At 42.0% G+C, this 18637-nt stretch overlaps 1 protein-coding gene across 6 annotated transcripts in view; it reads left to right on the forward strand.

The window, feature by feature from the left end:
* HERC2 (HECT and RLD domain containing E3 ubiquitin protein ligase 2) overlaps positions 1–18637 on the forward strand; it is a 264269-nt gene that overhangs the window by 238582 nt on the left and 7050 nt on the right. For 5 of the 6 annotated variants that reach the window (XM_073887396.1, XM_073887397.1, XM_025852085.2 and 2 more), the window contains exons 83-86: positions 96–235; positions 11165–11352; positions 11878–12075; positions 15725–15808. In XM_073887396.1, coding sequence (XP_073743497.1) covers positions 96–235; positions 11165–11352; positions 11878–12075; positions 15725–15808 — 610 coding nt within the window. Of the gene's footprint in view, positions 1–95; positions 236–11164; positions 11353–11877; positions 12076–15724; positions 15809–18637 lie in introns of those variants that run through there. The other variant, XR_012376642.1, reaches the window with a different exon arrangement.

Genomic DNA, 18637 nt, shown 5'->3' on the forward strand with positions numbered 1-18637 from the left:
TGTGTCGTGAAGTATGCTGCTTAAGCCAGGAGGGTGGGGCAGGGTGGTAAATGACACGGCCTTGCACTCATGCTTCTCTATTTCCTTTTGTGCAGGGGCAAAGGTGACTATCACAGGCTGGGCCATGGATCCGATGACCATGTTAGAAGACCTCGGCAGGTCCAAGGGCTGCAGGGGAAGAAAGTCATTGCTATTGCCACTGGCTCCCTGCACTGTGTGTGCTGCACTGAGGATGGTAGGTGGGAGGCCCAGTGTTGCAGCACAGAGGCCTTTAAAATCTAAGAGGTCTGGGGGAGGAGCAAGTGGCGGAGGAGTAGGAGACCTAAATTTCATTTGGTCCCAGAAGTTCAGCTAGATAGGGATCAAACCATTCTGAACACCTACAAACTCAACAAGAGAGTGCATCAACTCTCTGAACAGAAAATCGACCACTCTCTAGAAGGTAGGGCATGTGGAGAAGTGAATCCGAGGCCATATTTGGGAAGATAGATGGCAGGGGAGGGGGCCTCCATCAGCCCCGCTACCTGCTAGTGATAGAGCAGCGGAGCAAAAATCAGAACTTTTAGAAGTCGGCTCTGCTGATGGATGTTGCTCCATTGGCTAAGCAGGGGATGGAACCCTCACTAGGACAGTGTGGCCTCAGGACCCTTGGGGTCACAGGAAGACCAGGGGTGCCTGAGTGCGGCAGAGCTCCCGGGTATCGGAGCGGGGAAGCCGGCTGCAGAGATGGAGCTGGGAGTGGGCCCTCAGCTCAGGGTGGCCATAAACCGTGATCCGTGGCACAGTTGGGCCACTGCTCTTCCAGCAGGGACCCAACAAGCGCAAATCCAGGGAGACTCCCCTTCCTCCCCTCGGAGGAAGGGTGTGGGAACGCACTGCAGGGATCTGCTGGGTTTGGAGACTCCACACAGGGTCATGTGCCAGAGATAGAAACGCTCGGTCACAGGCCAGGTGAGCACGGAGTGTGGCCGGAGACCGGGGAGATGGGAGTGATTGCTTTTCTCTGGGGGCCCCCTGAGGAGTGGGGCCCCGAGTTCTTGGCTCCTCCGGGGCAGAGATCGGGAGGCCGCCATTTTGACTCTTGTCCTCCAAAGCTGTAGGGAAAGCTTGCAGGGAACAAAAGCTCCCAAGACCAAACCTGAGCAGATTACCTAGCCCGGCCCCCGGCAAGGGCAGTGCAATTCCACCTCAGGCAAAGACATTTGAGAACTACTGCAACAGGCCCCTACCCCAAAAGATCAGCAAGAACAGCCAGCCAAGACCAAGTTTAACAATCAATGAGAACAGCAGAACTCCAGCACTAGGGGAATACTGCACATAGAATTCATAGCTTTTTTTCCCATGATTCTTTAGTCTTTCAAAGTTAATTTTTTTAACTTTCCTTTTTTTTTTAAATTTTTCTTAATCCCTTTTCAACCAACATCTTATCAATCCCTTTTTTAAAAAATCTTTTTTATTTTTCATTTTTAGAGTCATATTCTATCCTTTCATAGTACTTAACCTTATTTTTGTATATGTATATAAGTTGTTCTCTCTAAAATTTTGGAATACAGTTTCTTCTAACAGACCAGAATATACCCTAAATCTCTAGTGTATGGCTTTGTTCTAGTCTCCTGCCTGATCACATTCTCTCCCCCCCTTTTTTTTTAAATCCTCTTCTTTATTTTTCAGGCAGCTTCTTATCTTATCAATGCCTTTTATAAAATCTTTTATAATTTCCATCTTTACAGTCATATTCCATCCTTTCATCATATTTACCCTTATTTTTGTACATATATAAGTTTTCCTTTCTTTAAAATTTTGGGAGACACTTTCTTCTAACAGACCAAAATATGCCCAAAATCTAGTGTGTGCAACTGACCTATACACAGCCTGATCATTTTTGATCATATTCTGTTTTTTTTGTTTGTTCTTATCTGTTTCTTTTTTCTTTCTTTCCCTTTCTTTTCCCCTGGTTTCAGGTCTTCTCTGGTTTGTTTAGTGTATATTTTTCTGGGGTCGTTGTTACCTTGTTAGCATTTTATTCTCTCATTCATCTATTCTACTCTGGACAAAATGACAAGACGGAAAAGATCACCTCAAAAAAAAGAACAAGAGGCAGTACCGACTGCCAGGGACCTAATCAATACGGACATTAGTAAGATGTTGGAACTAGAGTTCAGAATGATGATTTTAAAGATACTAGCTGGGCTTGAAAAAAGCATGGAAGATCTTAGAGAAACCCTTTCTGGAGAAATAAAAGAACTAAAATCTAACCAGGTCGAAGTCAAAAAGACTATTAATGAGGTGCAATAAAAAATGGAGGCTCTAACTGCTAAGATAAAAGAGGTGGAAGAGAGAATCAGTGATATAGAAGACCAAATGATGGAAAATGAAGAAGCTGAGAAAGAGAGAGATAAACAACTACTGAATCACGAGGGCAGAATTTGAGAGATAAGTGATACCATAAGATGAAACAATAATCAGAATAATTGGGATCCCAGAAGAAGAAAAGGAGAGAGGGGCAGAAGGTATATTGGAGCAAATTAGAGCAGAGAACTGCCCTAATTTGGGAAAGGAAACACGCATCAAAATCCAGGAGGCACAGAGAACCCCTCTCAAAATCAATAAAAATAGGTCAACACCCCAACATCTAATAGTAAAACTTACGAGTCTCAGAGACAAAGAGAAAATCCTGAAAGCAGCTCAGAAGAAGAGACCTGTAACCTACAATGGTAGAAACATTAGATTGGCAACAGACCTATCCACAGAGACCTGGCAGGCCAGAAAGGACTGGCATGATATCTTCAGAACACTAAACGAGAAAAATATGCAGCCAAGAATACTATATCCAGCTAGGCTGTCATTGAAAATAGAAGGAGAGATAAAAAGCTTCCAGGAGAAACAAACACTAAAGGAATTTGCAAGCACGAAGCCAGCCCTAAAAGAAATCTTGAAAGGGGTCCTCTAAGCAAAGATAGAGACTAAAAGCAACATAGACCAGAAAGGAACACAGACAGTATACAGTCACAGTCACCTTACAGGCAATACAGTGGCACTAAATTTGTATCTTTCAATAGTTACCCCGAATGTAAATGGGCTAAATGCCCCAATCAAAAGACATAGGCTATCAGATTGGATTAAAAAACAAAACCCATCCATATGCTGTCTGCAAGAGACTCATTTTAGACCCAAAGACACCCTCAGATTGAAAGTGAGGGGGTGGAAAACCATTTACCATGCTAATGGACACCAAAAGAAAGCTGGGGTGGCAATCCTTATGTCAGACAAATTAGATTTTAAACCAGACTGTAATAAGAGGTGAGGAAGGAGACTATCCTACTTAAAGGGTCTATCCAACAAGAAGATCTAACCATTGTAAATATCTATGCCCCTAACATGGGAGCAGCCAATTATATAAGCCAATTAATAACAAAAGCAAAGAAACACATCGACAACAATACAGTAATACTGGGGGACTTTAACACTCCCCCTTACTGAAATGGACAGATCATCTAAGCAAGAGATCAACAGGAAATAAAGACTCTAAATGACACACTCAAACAAATGGACTTCACAGATATATTCAGAACATTCCATCCCAAAGCAACAGAATACACATTCTTCTCGAGTGCCCAGGAACATTCTCCAGAATAGATCACATCCTAGGTCACAAATCAGGCCTCAGCCGGAACCAAAAGATTGGGATCATTCCCTGCATATTTTTGGGCCACAATGCATTGAAACTAGAACTCAATCACAAGAGGAAAGTTGGAAAGAACTCAAATACATGGAGGCTAAAGAGCATCCTACTAAAGAATGAATGAGTCAACCAGGAAACTAAAGAATTTTAAAAATTCATGGAAACCAATGAAAATGAAAACACAACTGTTCAAAATCTTTGGGATACAAAAAAGGCAGTCCTAAGAAGAAAGTATATAGCAATACAAGCCTTTCTCAAGAAACAAGAAAGGTCTCAAATACACAACCTAACCCTACACCTAAAGGAGCTGGAGAAAGAAAAACAAATAAAGCCTAAACCCAGCAGTAGAAAAGAAATAATAAAATCAGAGCAGAAATCAATGACATAGAAACCAAAAGAACAGTAGAAAAGATCAACTAAAATAGGAGCTGGTTCTTTGAAAGAATTAACAAAATTGGTAAACCCCTGGCCAGATTTATCAAAAAGAAAAGAGAAAGGACCCAAATCAACAAAATCATGAATGAAAGAGGAGAGATCACAACCAACACCAAAGAAATACAAACAATTATAAGAACATATTATGAGCAACTGTATGACAGCAGATTAGACAATATGGAAGAAATGGGTGCATTCCTAGAGATGTATCAACTACCAAAATTGAACCAGGAAGAAATAGAAAACCTGAACAGACCTATAACCACTAAAGAAATTGAAGCAGTCATCAAAAATCTCCCAACAAACAAAAGCCCAGGGCCAGATGGCTTCCCAGGGGGAATTCTACCAAACATTTCAAGAAGAATTAATACCTATTCTGCTGAAAGTGTTCCAAGAAATAGAAATGAGGGAAAACTTCCAAACTTGTTTTATGAGGCCACCATTACCTTGATCCCCAAACCAGACAAAGACCCCATCAAGAAGGAGAATTACAGACCCAATATCCTTGATGAACATGGATACAAAAATTCTCACCAAAATACCACCCAACAGGATCCAACAGTACATTAACAGGATTATTCACCACGACCAAGTGGGATTTATTCCTGGGCTGCAAGGCTGGTTCAACATCTGCAAATCAATCAACATGATACAATACATTAACAAAAGAAAGAACAAGAATCATAGGATCCTCTCAATAGATGCAGAAAAAGCATTTGACAAAGTACAGCATCCTTTCTTGACCAAAACTCTTCAGAGTATGGGGATAGAGGGTACATACCTCAATATCATAAAAGCCATCTATGAAAAACCTACAGTGAATATCATTCTCTATGGGGAAAAACTGAGAGCTTTCCCCCTAAGGTCAGGAACGCGGCAGGGATGTCCACTCTCACCACTGCTATTCAACATAGTATTAGAGTCCTAGCCACAGCAATCAGACAACCAAAAGAAATAAAAGGCAGCCAAATCTGCAAAGAAGAAGTCAAACTCTCACTGTTTGCAGATGATATGATACTTTATATGGAAAACCCAAAAGACTCTACCCCCAAACTGGTAGAACTCATCCAGGAATTCAGTAAAGTGGCGGGATATAAAATCAATGCACAGAAATCAGTGGCATTCCTATACACCAACAGAGAGAAGAGAGAAGAAAGAGAAATTAAGGAGTTGATCCCATTTACAATTGCACCCAAAGCCATAAGATACCTAGGAATAAATCTAACCAAAGAGGGAAAGAATCTGTGCTCAGAAAACTATAAAATACTCATGAAAGAAATTGAGGAAGACACAAAGAAATGGAAAAACGTTCCATGCTCATGGATTGGAAGAACAAACATTGTGAAGATGTCAGTGCTACTACTTAGAGCAATCTACACATTTAATGGAATCCATATCAAAATACCATCCACTTTTTTCAAAGAAATGGAACAAATAATCCTAAAATTTGTATGGAACCAGAAAATATCCCGAATAGCCAGAGGAATGATGAAAAAGCAAAGCAAAGCGGGTGGCATCACAATTCTGGACTTCAAGCTCTATTACAAAGCTGTCATCATCGAAACAGTATGGTACTGGCACAAAAACAGACACATAGATCAGTGGAACAGAACAGAGAGCCCAGAAATGGACCCTCAACTCTATTGTCAACTGATCTTCAACAAAGCAGGAAACAGTGTCCAATGGAAAAAAGACAATCTCTTCAACAAATGGTGTTGGGAAAATTGGACAGCCACATGCAGAAGAATGAAACTGAACCATTTCCTTACACCACACACAAACCTAGACTCAAAATGGTTGAAAGATCTAAATGTGAGACAGGAGTCCATCGACATCCTAAAGGAGAACACAGGCAGGAACCTCTTCGACCTCAGCTGCAGCAATTTCTTCTTAGAAACATCACCACAGGAAAGGGAAGCAAGGGCAAAAATGAACTATTGGGACTTCATCAACAAAATGAAAAGACAACTGACAGAATGGGAGAAGATATTTGCAAATGACATATCAGATAAAGGACTAGTATCCAAAATGTATAAAGAACTTATCAAACTCAACACCCAAAGAACAAAAGATCCAATCAAAAAATGGGCAGAAGACATGAACAGACATTTTTCCAAAGAAGACATCCAAATGGCCAACAGACACATGAAAAAGTGCTCAACATCACTCGGTATCTGGGAAATCCAAATCAAAACCTCAATGAGATACTACCTCACACCAGTCAGAATGGCTAAAATTAACAATTCAGGAAACGACATGTTGGCAGGGATGCGAAGAAAGGGGAACCCTCCTAAACTGTTGGTGGGAATGCAAGCTAGTACAGCCACTCTGGAAAACAGTATGGAGGTTCCTCAAAAAGTTGAAAATAGAGCTACCCTACAACCCAGCAATTGCAGTACTAGGTATTTACCCCAAAGATACAAATGTAGGGATCCGAAGGGGTACGTGCACCCCGATGTTTATAGCAGCAATGTCCACAATAGCCAAACTGTGGAAAGAGCCAAGATGTCCACTAACAGATGAATGGATAAAGAAGTGGTATATATATACAATGGAATATTATGCAGCCATCAAAAGGAATGAGATCTTGCCATTTGCAATGACGTGGTTGGAACTAGAGGTCATTATGCTGAGTGAAATAAGTTAATCAGAGAAAGACATATATCATATGACCGCACTGATATGAGGAATTCTTAATCTCAGGAAACAAACTGAGGCTTGCTGGGGTAGTGGGGGGTGGGAGGGCTGGGGGGCTGGGTGACAGACATTGGGGAGGGTATGTGCTATGGTGAGTGCTGTGAATTGTGTAAGACTGTTGAAGCACAGACCTGTACCTCTGAAACAAATAATACATTATATGTTAAAAAAAAAAAAAAAGGAAGAAGAAGATAGCAGGAAGGTAAGAATGAAGGGGGGAGATTGGAGGATGAGACAAACCATGAGAGGCTATGGACTCTGAGAAACAAACTGAGGGTTCTAGAGGGGAGGGGGTGGGTGATGGGTTAGCCTGGTGATTGGTATTAAGGAGTGCACCTACTGCATGGAGCACTGAGTGTTACACACAATGAATCATGGAACACTTTGTCAAAAACTGATGATGTAATATATGGTGATTAACATAACATAAAAAACAAAACTAAGAAGTCTGCTCAGGAATAATATATGCAGCTGTAAGGAGTGGGGAGCAGTTGTATTATAGCTGAGAATTTGCTGAAGAGCTCTGGCTTTTGTCATCTTCAGCCCCTGGTGTTAACACTGGTGAATATGTTATATTTTATGGCTATGCCGAAAAGAGGTAACAGAGCACATTTGATACTGCTGTCCTTTGGAGGAGGTTGCTGCTTGTAAGGTGGCCCTCAGCTGGCCTCTGGGAACCTGGATTTTGCGAGGGCTCCCTCCCTTCCCTAATTGAGAAAAGGGCTGCTGTGCCTAAACTGCACAATGTGGTCTCTGCTGAAACCTGTTTCCTGAAACCTGGGTATGTGCCAGGCAGAACCTGAGGGCTGCTTATAAGGTGGCCCTCAGCTGGCCTCTGGGAACCTGGATTTTGGGAGGGCTCCCTCCCTTCCCTAATTGAGAAAAGGCCTTGCTGTGCCTAAACTGCACAATGTGGTCTCTTCTGAAACCTGTTTCCTGAAACCTGGGTATGTGCCAGGCAGAAGTGTCCATGTGACAACCCTAGTGAACCCTGGGCGCCGAGGTGACAGCATTTTACATGTGTTGTCACAACTATTGCTAGAGGAATTAGGCTTGTTCTGTGTAACTCCATTGGCATAGGATCATTGGAAGCTTGTACCTGGTTTCCTCTGGACTTCGCTCATGTGCCTTTTCCCTTTGCTGATTTTTCTTTGTGTCCTTTCACTGTAATTATAGCTGAGTATGACTGTATGCTGACGCCTGGGAGTTTACCCAGTGAATCAGCAAACCTGAAGGTGGTCTTGGGGACCCCAGCACAATGGCAAAAGGGACTGCAGATGGAATTAAGGTTGATAATCAACTGACATTACAATATGGAAATTATTCTGGATTATTAGGTGGGCTAATGTAATTACACAGACCCTTCACAACAGAAAAGGAGGCAGAAGAGTCAGTCAAAGAGATTGTAACAGAGAAGAGGCAGGAGAGATTTTTCGAAGTGAGGGAAGGTCTTGATCCACCATTGTTGGCTACAGAGATGGAGGAAAGGGAATATGGGTGGCCTCTGGAAGCTATGAACAGCTGTCAGCTGACAGCCTACAAGGAAACAGGACCTTGGTCCTCCAAAGAACTTAATTCTTCCAACAGCCTGAATGAGCAAGGACATGGGTTCTCTCCCCCAGAGCATCCAAAAAGGATGCAGCCTGCTGAGATCTAGCCATTAGCCTAGTCAGACTCATGTTGGGCTTCTGACCTACAGAACTGAAAGAACTGTTTAAGCCAGTAAGTTCTGGTAATTTGTTATGGTAATAATGGAAAACTAGTGTACCATCTTTCATTAAAACGGCCATTTCCCCATTTTGTTCCCTTTTAAAGCCTTTGGTGAATTATATGTACATGTTCATATACTGTACTGTACCCTTCAATTGTTTCATTTCTGGAAGAGTTTCATATATGAATAAGTAATTTTTATGGCCTATTGTGGACTGATATTGTAGTTCTTAAGAACTTAGAACACATTTTTTTATTTGCTTCATTTTCATTCTTTAAATTTTTGAAACAAATCACCACACTTAGAGAACAGCTTGAAGTGCAGTACAAAGACTTTCTTTTTTTTTTATCCATGTGAGAGTCAGGTACTGCCCATTACCCTAAACATTTGAGAATTTATTTCCTACAAACAGGGACACTACTAAACAATCCCAACATGGCTGTTCAGTTGGGAAATTCACCCTGGTTATTACTACACCTGATCTTCATGCCCATTTATGCTACAAGACAGGCTACATTTAGCTGAAACATGTTCTTGTCTCCTCTACTCTGAGACAATCCTCAGTTGACCATGAGCATCATTCTTTGACACTTCTTCAGTCTTCCTGAGTTTTTTGGACTGTGGCACTTTTGAAGATTATAGACTTTTTTTGTAGAACATCCCTCAATTTGAGTTTGTCTCATATCTCCTCAGTAGATTCAAGTTGCTCATCTTTGATCTTTTTTTTTTAAAGATTTTTATTTATTTGACAGAGAGATAGCACAAGTAGGCAGAGAGGCAGGTAGAGGGAGAGGGAGAAGCAGGCTCCCCACTGAGCAGGGAGCCCGACACGGGGCTCAATCCCAGGACCCTGGGATCATGACCTGAGCCGAAGGCAGCCGCTTGACTGACTGAGCCACCCAGGCACCCCTCATCTTTGATCTCAATTCTTGCTGTGTTCTTAATTCATTTTTAATTCATCAGGTGACATGCAATTTCTCTGTCCCATTACTGGTGGTGTTAACTTCAGTCACTTGATTAAGGTGGTGGCTGCCAGGCTTTTCCACTGTGAACATCCTTTGTAACTAATAAATATTTAGGAGAGTATTTGAAACTATTTAAATATTCCTTTTCTCTTTGGATATTTTATTCTCATCAAATGTTTAGGTTTTTTTTCGTTTACATCTATGTGGGACTCATGGTTTCCCAATTTTTTCAATTGATTATATATAATCTGTTACTGTTACTAATTTTGATGCTCAGATTGGCCCTATTAGGCTAGATTTATTTGCTGGTGTGTGCCCATCATTCACTGAATACTTCCTTGCTTTCTGGCACAATAAGACACCCTATATTCTTGACTCCCCATGGCCCAAGCCTAGCAGTGGCCATTTCCGCAAGGAGTCCTGGTGTCTGTAGAGGAGAATGGTGTTTAAAAGACAGATCAGGTCGATAGATGTGCTCATTGCTTTTGGGATGTCACTGCTCCCAGGCCTTCTGAGTGGATAGAGCCAGGGAATACATTTGTAAATAATAGGCAAATTTGTATCTATGTTATTTTTGTATCTATATATGTATATTGAATACCACACATTCACACCCGGACCCCAGGTTCCGGTTCTGTACCACAGGGTTCATTCTGGTTTTCTCTCTTTCTATACTTTTAACTCCTTTCTCACCAGGATTTGGTGAGAATCCTGGATTTCATTATCCCTAATGCAGTGATTCAGTCCCTCTGCCTGCATGTGACCAGCGTCCCATCATTGCCTTTGCCCTCTCCCCTGAATGAATCCTCACCCATCTCGGGCTGTGACTGTCCACTCTGGGCCACCCCCACATGGGGTACTGGTCTCTCTGCTTGGGCCACTTCCCCACACTGGAACACTCCCTATATGGAAGTTTTTATCATTTGTGGACTCTGAGTCTCTGCATCCAGTTGTACCTCTGCTGAGAAGTCCTTCTCTCTTTACTTGTGCTGTGACACCCACACAGTGACTTTAGGACTAAACTGTCCATAATGGGAAGAGGCGGGACACAAGCACACTGCCCTTGATCATGCAGGCATCACACCTTACAGAGTGCTGCTTGTGGCATGGCTCCCTGAGAAGTCTTTGTGGATATGGCAACTAACTCATTTCTATTTTAGTCACCGAGTGATCTTACCCTTAGAACAGTTTTCTGGTGGTGGTTCATGGTTGGGATTTAGCATGGTACACTAAAAAATATTCTCATCAATGATGAATCTCATGTTTAGGTTATGAACAACTATAGGAAGAACTGTGTTTCCTTTAAAAACGGGTTGTGTTTTTTAAAAAACTGATTTTTTCCTCTCCATTTAACATAAAAAATTAACTTGGGCAATTAAGGATATTACCATCTATTTTATTGTTACTTGTTCTGATTAAGAACTACTGCAGTTATGTGCTTAGTACTAGAAAAAGCATGTTGGCCAGCAGGGCCTGTCCAGAGTTCTGAGAAGCATGCTACCTCTTTGGGTGCTGTGATTAGAGACATGTAGGTCACACATGAAGTTGACTTTCAGACAGTTGACTACCAGCACCCCATTGAAGAGGGAGTATGATTGTGATGAGAAGATATTGGTGGTTGTGCATTCATTAGCCCTAGTATACAAGTTCTTGTTCTAAATTCACTTCATTTAGGAGAAGTTTATACGTGGGGCGACAATGATGAGGGACAACTGGGAGATGGAACTACAAATGCCATCCAGAGGCCCCGGTTGGTAGCTGCCCTTCAGGGTAAGAAGGTCAACCGTGTGGCCTGCGGCTCAGCACATACCCTTGCCTGGTCAACCAGCAAGCCTGCCAGCGCTGGGAAGCTTCCTGCACAGGTCAGTATTGATTGGGCCAGGTGGGCTAGGAGGTGTACAAGTAGTGACAAAGTTAGTATCTGTGTATTGAATTATGCATGTAAGCCACACTCACACTTCATTTTCCACTGTATATTTACAGAAGTGTTCTGTTGAAAATATTTCTGGTTCATAATGTGAAAAACAGTACCTTTAAAAACCATTATTAATAGTCACATTAACCAACGTTCTATGTTATGTCAGCCTTCATTCTAAATCTTACAAACTATACAAAACCATTCTGATAGTACAAGCTGCACATATTCCTTAGTAAATATATTTCTATAGACTAATTTTTTTAGCATTTTCCTTGATTTACATTACTTGACTCAAGCAGTCAAGCTGGCCAGAATATGGTTCTAAAAACAATGAGGTTATTCATGCCAGACTCAGAAGTAACAGTGCTTCTCTGTTTTTGAAAAAAATATTTTCAGAATTCATCTACAAACTATGGCTTATCTGTGCATTTGACACCTAAGTTGACTTAATACAGTTTCAACGTTTCAGGTTCCCATGGAATACAATCACTTGCAGGAAATCCCCATAATAGCACTGCGGAATCGGCTGCTTCTGCTACATCACATCTCAGAGCTCTTCTGCCCCTGTATCCCTATGTTCGACCTGGAGGGCTCTCTTGATGAAACTGGACTTGGGCCTTCTGTGGGGTTTGACACTCTGCGAGGAATTCTGATATCCCAAGGAAAGGTACTCTTTTAGCAGTCTTTGTTGTAGGCAGAACTGGTATTTTCAGTAAATTTTAATACAACAAAAATTCCCAAACTGGAAATATACAGAATAAAGCTTATTCAGCAGATGTTCATTGAGCTCCTACTATATGCCAGGCTCTGTTCTAGGTGCCCAGAATGCATCAATGACAAACAGACAAAAATGTCTTCTCTTTTAGAGCTTACATTAAAAATTAATAGTGTGGTGTGGCATTTTCCTATTGTAATCTCTGCTTCCCACCTCCCCAAAAGGGTGGGGTGGTTTGCAAAACTAAGCCTTCTTGGCAATGTTCTCTGCTTGGCTAGCCTTGAGACATTATAGCAAATCCCCACTGGCAGCAGGAAGAAAAAATGAGCTAATTTCTTCCCCAGGGATGTCCAGCAGAGAGTGCCAGATAGTCTAGATGATTTAGATGAAAGTTCTGTACCAGGATATTTAGAGATTCCTTGTCAAAGCATAATTTAACAGGCTGTGAATAGAATCATGAATGAGGGCACATAAAAATCACCAGACAGATTTTGACCCATTGACGTTTGTAATAATTTGAACTTTCTAGAGTAAGTAATAATTTGAACTTTCTGGCAAGCAGGTTGACAGGATGTTCTAAAAGAACCAATGTGTGATAGGGGAAATATTTGTGCTGAAAAAAGCATAGAGGTCAGATTTGAGGGCTCCTAATTCTGAAGAGTCTATTGATCCTGAGATCTATTTTGTGGCCTATTTTGTTATCAAAGATTATGGTCTTTTTAAATTTTAATTTAATTTAATTTTCTCGTTTTTTAATTTTTTTAAAAAGACTTATTTATTTGACAGAGAGAGAGAGTGCACAAGCAGGGGGCATGGCAGGCAGAGGGAGAAGCAGGCTTCTCAGCAGGGAGCCTGATGCGGGACTCCATCCCAGGACCCTGGGATCATGACCTGAGCCGAAGGCAGACGCTTAACTGACTGAGCCACCCAGGCACCCCTAATTTTTATTTTATTTTTTTTAAGATTTATTTATTTATTAGAGAGAGAGAGTGCCCACGCATGCGAGTGGGGGAGGAGTCAGAGGGAGAGACTCTCAAGCCGATTCCCTGCTGAGCATGGAGCCTGATGCAGGGCTTGATCCCATGAGATTATGACCTGAGCCAAAACCAAGAGTTAGACTCTCAACCGACTGAGACCCAGGCACCCCATATATATATATATTTTTAATGATAATAAAATCTAGATGTTTTGGAGCCCATTCCAAGCAGATTTTTTCCCCCTCAGGATTGGCTTTGTTTGCACTTAGCTGAAGGGGACTGGTACACACATTTTCTTTTTTTAAAGATTTTATTTGTCAGAGAGAGAGAGTGAGAGTGCGCAGGGGGAGTGGCAGGCAGGGGGAGAAGCAGGCTCCCCGCTGAGCAGGGAGTCTGATGCAGGACTTGATCCCAGGACCCTGGGATCATGTTCTGAGCCGAAGGCAGGCACTTAATCAACTCAGCCCCCCAGGCATCTCCACACGTTTTATTTTCATGTGTGGCTTAGTGACAAGTGGACACTGATAAGGATTGTGGTAATGGTAACATCTCTTTGATGGTGGGGAACAAGAAAAAGTGTGTAGGTAACACTGATATGAACATAGATATGAAACTTCAACCATTTTCTGATAATAAAAAGTAGGAAATTTGATGTCTTTTACCATTTTTTTTTATCTGTCAGAGTAGAGGTGATAATAGGCAGCTAGGGGGAAAAAACCTTCCCTCATAGGGAGAAAACCAAGTGAGAGCACGATGTGCACCACAGGGACTGCATGAGTATTCTGCAGGCTGTGAGCACAGGGGTGGGACAGCAGGAGTGCTAAGGGAGTTCAGCAGGTATCCTCAGTGGCAGGGAATGTGTAATCCGCCTCTGTTCTGGTCCTGGGTAGGAAAGGATCATATCTGCTGGAAAATTTGGGGAGTGGGTGTCGTTTGTTTGTGATCATGGAGAGTTATTACCAGGATGGAATTCAGAGCACAGAAGCTGAGAGAGCACCATAGGAGAGCAAGTCTGGGTGAGGCCATTCAGAGAAGAGAAATGCATGTTCCTGTGGAGGAGGAACTGCGCTTGGTTCTGGGCTGAGTAGTTAGTAAAGCAGAGATTAGACAGGGTGGAGGGCAAAAGTAGCTGGTAAGTGTTACATGAGGGCGCATGCGTGGTGATGGGTGTACCTCTTTGAGCTCCTGTGTGCTGTGATGGGTTCGTCTCTCTGACACCCTCACTTGATCTTTTTTACATCTGAGGTCCCTCCTTGGGCTGCTTAGGGCTCTTGCCCTTCCTGCTGTCAGAGGTTGGAGTTCTGACCTGGGAGAGGGACCTAGACCCTGTTGCAGATACCTTGTGTTCCCCCAGCCACCCTGTCTCTGGACAAGGGCAGGGTCACCCATTTGGTGGAGACCTGGGACTCCCACTGATCCTACCTCCTTTAAGTCTCTTGGGTCTCCTTCCCTCCTCCTGTCCCAACTGCTGCTGCCTGTGCCCTAGTCCATATAAGCATGGCAGGCCTGCCTTTACCTGGGTGATGTTGGGCCCCACTCTCTTTTCTTGCTGTCTTGCCCTGGGTATTCCAGGTTTCTTTCAGTGTATGGTGTCTATATGTTCCCTCCTTCATTGGTCTCCCCATCCTCACCCCAAGCCTTGCTTGACCTACAGGACTCCCTGGCCCTCCGGCTGTTTTGTGGCTTTGTCAGGACCATGACACTGAGGCATAGTGTTTAATGTCAGTCCTGCCACTCGTGGACTTGTGGTTTGTCTGGGAGCCCTTGGTTTTCTAGTCGATCCTCTGGGCCTGGCCTCTGTTCTAAGTCAGAGCAGACACGTGCCAGTCTCTGGCCCTCCCCACTCTGTCCCCAGAGTGTGGTGGGCTCCTCTTGCCTCCAGATGGTGGGCTTCTGCATAGGTTTGTGCATGGGTTCCAGGCTGTGCCTCCAACACCACCCCACGATTCAAAAAGAGTTTATAGTTACTGTTCTTAAGAAAATTTAACTTTTTGGAATATTACTCAGCCATCTGAAAGGATGAGTATCTATCATTTGCATCGACATGGATGGAACTGGAAGAAATTATGCTAAGTGAAATAAGTCAAGCAGAGAAAGACAATTATCATATGGTTTCACTCATAGTGGAACATAAGGAATAGTGTGGAGGACCACAGGGAAAGGGAGGGAAAACTGAATGGGAAGAAATCAGAGAGGGAGACAGACCATGAGAGACTCTGGACTCCAGGAAACAGACTGAGGGTTGCAGAAGTGAGGGAGTGGGGGGATGGGGTAATCGGTTGATGGGTATTAAGGAGGGCATGTATTGTGATAAGCACTGGGTCTCATATGCAACTAATGAATCATTGAACACTACATTAAAAACTAATGTTGGCTAATTGAACTTAATAAAAAAAAAAGAAAATTTGACTTTTAGGAAAGGCTATTTAAAACAAAACTATGACGATTTACTGTTATTTATCCTTCTTTTTATGTTCTAGCACAGTGCCTTATGTTACAAAAATGTTCAGTACATGTTTGAAAAATAGAATGGATATTTAAAACAAAACTATGACATGATTTATATATGATTTATAATATTTCCTATAGCAGATTCTAAATTTTGTCCATCTGTTATGTTTTAGGAGGCAGCTTTCCGAAAAGTAGTACAAGCAACTATGGTGCGAGATCGCCAGCATGGTCCTGTGGTAGAGTTGAACCGGATTCAGGTAACAAGTGGAATTGTTCTTAGTCTGACACTTCTCAGATGGGATGGTTTCGTGGTTGGGAGTTATGGTCCCCCACAGCTTGGGGGAAGAGCAAACTTTCTCATGTGTCCTTGCTTTAGAGAGTAAGGTGCCACCTGTCTGTGATGTCCTGTGGTGCTGAGGCTTTGAGTTGGGAATGTAAATTGTTTTCTTTGTAACAGAAGTAAGAAAGATTTATTTCAGATAATCCAGAAGGATGCATACAGATAAACAAAGAGGGAAAAGTAAAAAGGACCATACTTCCACCACATAGTGATAACTACTACTGACATTTGGAGGTGTGTTTGTATTTTGTTATAATTGAAACTGGATGTCTCTCTTTTGTAACTTGCTGTTTTTTCCCCCTTATTACATTGTAAGCACCTCTCCTTGCCCTACAGTGGGACTGTGGGATTATTTTTCCTGACCACCTACCCCATGTTCTCTTAGTTTTCTCTGTCAGATTTCTTTGCAGGGGGCTGGAAAGCTGTGCCCACTTTTCTGGGATATAGCAGGGCTTCTCGGCACAGCCCCAACTACAAATGTATCTTCAGTTGCCCTCCTTGTGTTAGTTTCTGAGAAGCAGGGCCAGTCAAAGGCCCTCCATACATCAAATTGTATGTGGGCACAATTCCTGTTCTTACCAGCCTCACACCCTTTCTGGCTCTGATAGCTTTCTTTGCATTCTTAGTAGACCAGAATCACTAATACTGTTCTATAATAATCGGAGAAATGGAAAGTAGGCCATCTCTGAATTAATCCTGCTGCCAAGGATAGATAAACTTACAGTTTAAAAAATTAACTAAAAACAAGAGAACTCCAGCACTGATTATGATATTGTGTGCACTTGACATTTAACATGCAAATGAAATGGCCACGCTTCTTGGAACAGAAACAGAGTTACAAAGAACAAATTCTTTGTTCCTTTATATTAACACATGATTTTTACCCTGATGTTGGTTGCATGACTAGACGTTTCTCCAGAGTTGTTCTTGGGGGCATTTTGAATTAAGACACAAACTCTTGTCATTTGTTGGAGAACACATGTGACCACACTGATGGAAGTAGTCCCTTCACTGACGTCAGACTTGTTAATGCTAAGCTGGAGGTCAGTCAGCCCACTCTACAAACAAATGGGCTGTTTAATTAGGTTCATAAAAAAAGGTTTTATTTCTCCACCTTGGAGGATCATTTTGGTTTGTTCTACGTTATTACGTCTTAAACACTGAAGTTTGTAAGTGAGGAAAGCTCGACTAACACAGATGGTTGGGCATTCCTAGATCATATGCCTGCCCCAGTCACACACACACAGGTGCCTGGTCAGGGCCAGCGGCCTAATACAGGTATTCAAATCTGGGGCTTTTGGCATCATTGAGCCATAGTGACCTGGAACCCAGGTTAGACATGTTTTTCCTGTCTTTCTCTTATCTCAGATTTTGGTTCATCATGTTTGAATACCTCTTTCCATCTTGTCTTTATGTTCCAGCACAGTGCCTTATGTTATGAAAATCTTCAGTACGTGTTTGAAAAATAGAATGGATAAAGGACAAATTCATACTAGCATTTTAAAAATGCACATAAACAGCGTTCAGTGCAGCATGCCATGACTGCTCCAGTATACCTAGTGGCCCTCTGGTACCAGAGTTAGGTCCTCTTCAGCTCAGATTTCATACTTCATACTATTTCATACTCATATGAGTATTCATACTCAGTTCATATTTCATACTTCATGTTTCATACTCCAGTATACCTAGTGGCCCTCTGGTACCAGAGTTAGGTCCTCTTCAGTTCAGATTTCATACTTCATACTATTTCATACTCATGAAATAGTATTCATACTCAGTTCATATTTCATACTTCATATTTCATACTCCAGTATACCTAGTGGCCCTCTGGTACCAGAGTTAGGTCCTCTTCAGCTCAGATTTCATACTTCATACTATTTCATACTCATATGAGTATTCATGCTCAGTTCATATTTCATACTTCATATTTCATACTCCAGTATACCTAGTGGCCCTCTGGTACCAGAGTTAGGTCCTCTTCAGTTCAGATTTCATACTTTCCTCCTGAAGCTAGAAAGATCTTCCACAAAGATGGACATAGAATTGTACAAATAGGGGGTGAGAATGGGAGGTATTCCATTCATCTTGAGTTGAGCTCAACATACGAGTTGATCCAGAAAGGTGGCGTCAGCTGTCCTGTGGCTACAGGTTGCTGTTGGCATCAGCCTTCTCCCATGGGAATGCTATTATAAATATTCTCATACTGTCTGCAAAGTGTTCTAGAGACACCAAAACATAGGCATGTTCCTGGAGGGTTTTTCTTTGTTTGAATATAATTTAGTTTTATAACAATCTGAAAGTCAGTGTACATAAACATTTTTAATTTAAAATTTATTGCAGAATTAATGAGCATGCTCATTTCTGAAAATTTGGAAAATTCAGATTAAAGGCAATTAAAATGACTTACATTCCTACTGTCCAGAAGTAGCCACAGGTACATAGGTGCCTGTCCTTGCAGAGTCATAGCTGTGTTCTCATAGCCATTTCCTTCAGAGGAGCTAAGAGCATCAGTCTCTGTTAATTAGTATTGTAAATGGAGGTGATGTGACATTCATCAGAGTGGGAAGCTGGGTCTGCATCTTGTTTCTCATGGGTGGACACATCCCTCTTTCTGTAGCTCAGTTTCCTCCAGGGATATTGGGTACCTTGAAGAACTGCTGTGAGATTTAAATGAAATCACATTTGTGAACATACAATCAAATGTGTGTCACAAAGAACATTTCGTTCCATAGGAAGCTGTTATCAT

Source organism: Callorhinus ursinus, unplaced genomic scaffold (assembly GCF_003265705.2).
Source record: "Callorhinus ursinus isolate GAN/ISIS: 27379988/994484 unplaced genomic scaffold, GSC_fseal_2.0 scaffold78, whole genome shotgun sequence".
Taxonomy (NCBI): domain Eukaryota; kingdom Metazoa; phylum Chordata; class Mammalia; order Carnivora; family Otariidae; genus Callorhinus; species Callorhinus ursinus.